This window comes from Otolemur garnettii, unplaced genomic scaffold, assembly GCF_000181295.1.
Source record: "Otolemur garnettii isolate 467f Iridium unplaced genomic scaffold, OtoGar3 scaffold00100, whole genome shotgun sequence".
Classification (NCBI taxonomy): domain Eukaryota; kingdom Metazoa; phylum Chordata; class Mammalia; order Primates; family Galagidae; genus Otolemur; species Otolemur garnettii.
The window spans coordinates 4,354,555-4,361,946 of NW_003852495.1; the positions used below are offsets into that span (position 1 = coordinate 4,354,555).

Genomic DNA, 7,392 nt, shown 5'->3' on the forward strand with positions numbered 1-7,392 from the left:
AACCTAAACCATCAGTGAAAATGTTGGCCACGCAGGAAAAAAGCAGATAGAACCGGTGTTAGATAACCGAGTCTTTTCCCTAACGTTATTGACCTTATGTGCCCGTATAACAACCCCAGCACAGCAGGTACTGTATTAGACAATCATTTACGAGCACAGCCTGTAAGCCAAGCTTCGCAACCCGGAGCGGTGGCGTGTCCGGCTCCGGACTTGACAGTTACATAATAAACAACCAGATCCTCGGGCTTCCCTCAGCCCCTGGGCGCGGCTGTAAGTGCTCCGGCCTCGCGACCCGAAGCAGGCCCCAAGAGAACTGCAGCCGTTGGGGAATCCAGGGAAGAGTTCCAGCGCGGGAGGTAGGGTGAGAGGTTACCGTGAGTATTACGTAAGGTATGCGAGTGCGCGGTGGGAGCGATAGGCCCGTCAGGGGAAGGGGGTGTGTCCTGGCGGCCGTGCACCTCCTCTGATTGGCCGGCAGACTGACGAGTACGTTTCCAGTCGGTCCGGCAGCGGTGTTAGCGTGCGTCAGCTTTACGCAATCCAAAAGGGAAGAAGAGGCGTGTCAGGTTGCTCAGTGAGCTAGCCCATTGGCTGGAAGGCTCCGGTGCCGGCGGCCGGGCCAGGCCTGAGGAGGGCGGTGCCGCAGGCCTGGTCCCGGAGGTGACTACCGGCTTCAGCGAAACGATCATGGCAGCTCGGAGTGGTCAGAGAGCTCTGAGAAGAGTGGTCTCAGGATGCTGTCCTAAGTCGGTGACAGCGACGGGAGCCCCTTCTCCGGCGCAGGGGTCTGCGCCAAAAGTCAGGTAATAAAGGGAATGCCTTGACGAAAGTAGTTTTCCCCCGGGCCTGCTGAGTTGGACGGGAAGGATTCGGGGTGAGGCGGAGCGAGGCTTGGTGTGTTTCCACGTCTCTGGAGAAGGGTCTTTCTTGTTCGTTCAGCACGTGAAGGACTAAGGCGCCTCGCGCATCACCTGGGCCCGAAGCTGTGTTCGTGGTTCGCTGACCTCGCGAGAGTCGGTAAATCTTTGGCGAAGTGACTCTGGAAGTAACTCGGCCGCAGGTGCCTGCGGGCTCTTCCGGTCTCCTCCCCTATAACTTGTTGCTGGTGTGGGAAAAGTTTTAACTTTGCGCGGAAGTGTTGCCGGCTCCAGAGAGTAAGGGTGTTTGTGGCAGGGCTGTGAGCCCTTTCTCTGCTCCTCTTGCGTGCCAAATGGTCAGATGCTCTTTCCCAGTTTCTGACAAAGAGGTCTTTTCCCCCGCCATTTGGTGCTTGCAAAACTAAATGTTCCCAACCTCAGGGACCTGCGTTTCTTTATTTTTCTTCACAGTAATTTAGAGGTCCTGTAACCTTAAACCAGAGTCTGCTTTGAATTTTCCTGATTGGCTCCTTTTTGGTGGGTGTGGGTGGAAGTGGAGGTGGAAATACTGAAGGATACCACATTCGTATTACTTAGTTTCCTTTTACTGATAACGTTGTAATAAATAATTCTTGAAAAGTAAAATTGTGTCTTTAAAACGAATTCAGATGTACACGGTACCGGGTGGGGAGAGAAAGTACAAATCGGGTTGAGCCCCAGGACATTGAGATGTAATGAAGAATTGTAGTTATTTTTAAAAAATTTATTAATTAATTAATTTTTTGTTACTGAGACAGTCTCATTTTGTCATCTTGGGTAGAGTACATTGGCATCATAGCTCACGGCAACCTCAAACCCTTGGGCTCAAACGATCCTCTTGCCTCAGTCTCCGGAGTATCTGGGACTACAGATGCCCAACACAACACCTGGCTAATTTTTCTGTGTGTGTGTGTGTGTGTGTGTGTGTGTGTTTCGGTTTTTGTCCGGGCCTGGGTTTGAACCCGCCACCTCCGGCATATGGGACCGGCGCCTTACTCCTTTGAGCCACCGGCGCCACGCTTGTTTTTCTGTTTCTAGTAAAGACTGGGTCTCGCCTCTGCTCCAGCTGGTCTCGAACTCTTGAGCTCAGATCCACCCTTCTTAGACTCCCATAGCGCTAGGATTACAGGTGTGAGCCACTGTGCTGGAAAAGTAATTTCTGCCAACTCCAAATCCTTTTAAACAAACTGAAAATCATATCGTTTACTCCTGCTTTAAGAAATAACCTCAAAAAGTAGTTTCAAGCAGAACATAACCCCATCATTCTTTACATCTGCTTGTATTACTCTTATGAAATGTTAGCGTACAAATAAAACTGTTCTTTTGAAATAAATGCAGTTGCTTTAGTGATCAAATTAATGTTTAAATTCTGAGATAAATATCTACTGTTTATGATAATATGGGAGTGAGCTTATGAGTTCATAGCATCATAGATTCTTTATTATAATTGAGCATATGAGAGAGTTATCCTGAAAGATTAGTAATTTAGGGTGGCACCTGTGGTGCAGTGGCTAGGGTGCTGACCCCATATACTGAGGGGTTCAAACCCGGGCTCCAGCCAAACTGCAACAAAAAATAGCTGGGCATTGTGCCAGGCGCCTGTAGTCCTAGATACTTGGGAGGCTGAGGCAAGAGAATTACTTAAGCCCAGGAGTTTGAGGTTGCTGTGAGCTGTGATGCCACAACATTCTACCCAGGGTGACATAGTGAGACTCTGTTTCAAAAAAAAAGAAAGAAAGATTAGTAATTTAAAAGGCTGCCCTCTGTAGCTGGGCAAGAGAATCACTTAAGTCCAAGAGTTGGAGGTTGCTGTGAGCTGTGACGCCATGGCACTCTACTAGGGGTGACATAATGAGACTGTCTAAAAAAAAGAAAGAAAGAAAGATTAGTAATTTAAAAAGCTGCCCTCTGTAGCCAAGCAAGAGAATCTCTTAAGCCCAAGAGTTGGAGGTTGCTGTGAGCTGTGACGCTCTGGCACTCTACCAAGGATGACATAATGAGACTTGGTCTCAAAAAAAAAAAAAAAAGCTGCCCTCTGTGTAATCCAGTAATCGTTTCATGGTTTATTGTTCATTTATATGAATGCATGGCTCTTCATATTGCAGTTGAAGAAATAGTATTCTTGATAGTGTGTGAGAATAGACGTGCTGTCCAAGGCACAGTACCCATAGAATGTAAATAGATAGGAAATCTCCTATTAGTTTGCTTTAAACACAGATGTTTCCTTTAGGATTATAATCAGATCGTGTAAGGGTATCTTTTAGGGAATGAGAAACAATATGTGAACCTAGTACAAAAACATATATAGTGAATCGTATACTGAATTCACTTCTTCAGATGCAAAGGTCTTATCTTCTTTAAAATAAAGATTTGCCTCAGAGAAGCTGCCTTTTCTGATACTGGTGTGTCACAAAATTATTAATAATCACACATAGTATCTGCCATAGTTGGCTTCCACAGATAATAAGATACTACGTACATAACAAGGTATCAGTGGAGTACAAAAGTGGAAAAATAAAACTGTTATAATAAAGATATCTAAAGAGTGTTTTAGAAGGGAAATAGATGATTAGGCATTTTGTACATCATAGTTTTTGTAATCCATCTAGCTAACAAAAGATCCTAAATTTTGTATGTGTGACTTTTTTTTTTTTAAGGTAGAAGCTAAATTAACATTTTATTTGCACTTTTTGGCTTCATTTAACAGAGAAACTAAGGGTACTTTTGTTGGTATAATCATGCTTTTCAGCAAACCATAGGTATACCCTTCAAAAAATCACAGTAGGCTTTTTTCACATAACATATTCTTAAAGATTTTCAAGAAACTTTTTTCTTTTTGAGACAGAGTCTTACTAAGTCTCCCTGGGTAGAGTGCTGGGGCATCATCATAGCTCACGACAACCTTAAACTCTTAAGCTTAAGCAATCCTCTTGCCTGAGCCACCTGAGTAGCTAGGACTGCAGGCACCTGTCACAACTGACTTGGCTAATTTTTCTATTTTTAGTAGAGATGGGGGTCTCCCTCTTGCTTAGGCTGATCTCTAACTCCTGAGCTCCAGCCATCCACCCACCTCAGCCTTTCAGAGTGTTAAGATTACAGGCATGAGCTGAGACAGGTGGATGTCTTAATCTCAGAAATTTTGAGACCAGCCTGAGCAAGACCGAGACCCAATCCCTACTAAAAGTAGAAAAATTAGCTGGGCATCTTTCTGTAATCCCAGCTATCCAGGAGGCTGAGGCAGGAGGATTGCTTAAACCCAAGAGTTTGAGGTTGCTGTGAGCTATGATGATGCCACAACACTCTACCCAGAGGAACAGAGTGAGACTCTGTCTCAAAAAAAAAAAAAAATAGCCAAGTGTGGTGGCTCACACCTTTAATCCCAGCACTTGGGAGACTGAAGCAAGTGGATTGCCTGAGCTCACAGGTTCAAGACTGGCCTGAGCAAGAGTGAGACCCTGTCTCTAAAAGATAGCTGGGCATTGTGGCGGGCACCTATAGTCCCAGCTACTTGGGAGGCTAGGCAAGAGAATCGCTTCAGTCCAAGAGTTTGAGGTTGTTGTGAGCTGTGATGCCACAGTACTCTACTGAGGGTGACCAAGTGAGACTCTATCTCAAAAAAAAAAAATTTTTTAAAAAAAAGGCTTGACATTTGTAGTTCAGTGGTTAGGGTGCTGGCCACATACACTGGGGCTGGTGGGCCTGCTAAACAACAATGATGACAACAACAAAAAAATAGCCGGGCATTGTGGTGGGTGCCTGTAGTCCCAGCTACTTGGGAGGCTGAGGCAAGAGAATTGCTTAAGCCCAAGAGTTTGAGGTTGCTGTGAGCTATGACATTATGGCACTCTACCGAGGTAACATAGTAAAACTCTATCTCCAAAAAAAAACAAAAGAAAAGAAAAGAAATTTTAGACCAGATGCAGTGGTTCCTGTCCGTAATCTTGGCACTTTGGGTGGTCAAGGCAGGAGCATCACTTGAGGCCAGAAGTTCATGAGACCCTGTCACTACAAAAAATAAAAAAGTAGGGGCGTGCCTATGGCTCAAAGGAGTAGGGTGCCGGCCCCATATACTGGAGGTGGTGGATTCAGACCTGGCCCTGGCCAAACACTGCAAAAAAAAAAAAAAAAAGAAAGAAACAATAGCTGGGTAGGGTGATATATGTCTATAGTCTTATTACTTGGGAGGTTCAGGCAGGAGGATCACTTGAGCCCAAAAGTTCAAGGCTGCAGAGAGTTTTGATCACAGTACACTCCAGCCTAGGCAACAGAGTAAGGCCCTGTTTCAAACAAGAAAAAAAAAAAGAAATTTTAATTTACATATAAGTTATATTTTGCATAAATCAAATTTTATATATAATTTGAGATTTCCCAAGGCCATCTGAACTCCCTTTTTAAAAATAATTTGAGATTTGACTTACTTAAATATCACTCTCTTATTTGGAAATCATTAAAAACTTCTCACTGAGAATAAATTTTAAATTAATTATCCTAGCCAAAAATATCTAACATGATCCAGCTCTCCTACCTGTCTTTCCAACATTATTTCTTAGTATTCTCCCTTTGATTTATACTGCTGCTATACTGTTAATTTTCATCTTTTCCCTGGTGCCTGGAATATCATCTGCCTCTCCTCCCATTTATTTGTATATACATATTCATAAATATATACACACACATTATTATGAACATACATACATACATCTTTATTTTTTCCTGGCTAACTCCTCATCCATTATGTCTCAGCTGAAATATAACCTGAAAGGGTTATAGAACACTCTGCCTAATTAGGCCCTAATTACATGTCCCTACCTCATTTCTTTTCCAGCACTTTTTCTAAATCTTCACCTGGAATATAATGTTAATAAGGCTCATGTTCTATTCACCATTATATCCTTAGTGCCTAGCACAGTCCAAAACAGAATAGGAGCTTAGTAACTATGTGAACTACTAAATGACAGATAGTGTAAAATAGTTATGTAATAATCTTATTGGGGAAAGTTAAACATATTTAGGTGAACAAGAGTATATCAGGCATCTGTACATAGAAGTACCTAATTGTTAGATTCTAATTAGGTATATTTTTATATATATGCTTTGAAATGGAGACTGAAAGGTAAAGAACAGAGCAACAGTTCTGACAGGGCCACCCCATCTCCTGCCTGACAGTGATAACTAATTTTAAATCTCACTGGAGTGAATCAAAAATTAAGAAACCCTTATGGATATGGCTGGGAAAACAACCTAGGTAGATAACATGAATTGAAAAATAGATGATGAATATCCTAGCAAGCTTATGGCAAGAGCATGTTACAACACATGATTAGAAACTGAAAGCTACCTTTCTGGGAGAGATGCCTTTTGTGCCAAAAGCTTTTAACCTAAATATAAGCTGTTTGTAGTTTTCTTTATGGTGCTTAGAATTTTTATTTTTTCAGTGTGTGTATTTTGTTGAAATATTCTGAAGTTGCAAAACTTTCTAAATGTGATAATTACCATCTCTATAATTTGTGCTTCGTCTAATTTTCATTGTCACTCTAAATCAGGTAATTTTTATCTTTGTAGATATTTGGCTTCCTGTGGTATACTGATGAGCCGAACTCTTCCACTACATACCTCAATTTTGCCTAAGGAGATATATGCAAGAACTTTATTCAGAATTGCTGCACCATTAATAAACAAAAGGAAAGAATATTCAGAGAGGAGAATTTTAGGGTTTGTATATAATACAAATTCTACTTAAAAAAAAGTTCACAATTTTCTGTGGAGAATCATGCTTCCTTCAGGCTTATGTTCTTACAGATTAAGATCTGATTTTTCTAGGTTGACCTTTTTATAGCCATTCCTATTTTATAAATATGTATTGGATAAATGTAATTATATAGTAACTTTACAGTATAGATTTAAACCTTGATATGTAAGAGAAGTTATTTATGACTTGCGTTTTCGTACACTTTTTTTCCATAGTGGAAACATTAGGCCGTAGTTGATGTGGCTTTGTCACATATACACATACATAGATAAGCACATGCAGGCATACTGAAGCTCCTAATCTAGAGCAGGGGTTGGTAAGCTTTTTCGTAAAGGGCCAGATGGTACATGTTAGGCTTTGTGGGGCCTAAGGACTGCTCAGCTCTGTCATGGTATCCCAAAGACAGACATAAATAATACATGAACAATTGGATATGGCTGTTCCAATAAAACTTTATCAGAATTGGCCTCTGATCTAGGGGTATGTACAACAGAGGAAAAAGACACTGCAGTTCTGCTAAACTAGAAATATACCATCTTGCCATGTGGGAGTTTCTACAAGGAGGTCTTAATTCCAACAGGCCATTAAATGTTTACATGAAACTTTGTAAAAGTACATTTCATTTATTTTATTCATTCACTTTTATTCTTCTGATTTTTCTGTAGTAAAAGACTTACAGGCTCGGCGCCTATAGCTCAACCGGCTAAGGCGCCAGCCACGTACACCTAAGGTGGCGGGTTCGAATCC

The 7,392-nt window shown here is 41.8% G+C and overlaps 1 protein-coding gene across 1 annotated transcript in view; it reads left to right on the top strand.

Annotated features, from left to right (window-relative positions):
• The first annotated feature begins 387 nt into the window (after positions 1-387).
• Positions 388-7,392, top strand: part of COQ10B (coenzyme Q10B) — a 28,329-nt gene continuing 21,324 nt past the window's right edge. Inside the window, exons 1-2 of the mRNA XM_003796076.3 lie at positions 388-803; positions 6,459-6,608. Of these exons, the coding sequence (XP_003796124.1) occupies positions 688-803; positions 6,459-6,608 (266 nt within the window). The 5' untranslated portion in view covers positions 388-687. The remainder of the gene's footprint in view (positions 804-6,458; positions 6,609-7,392) is intronic.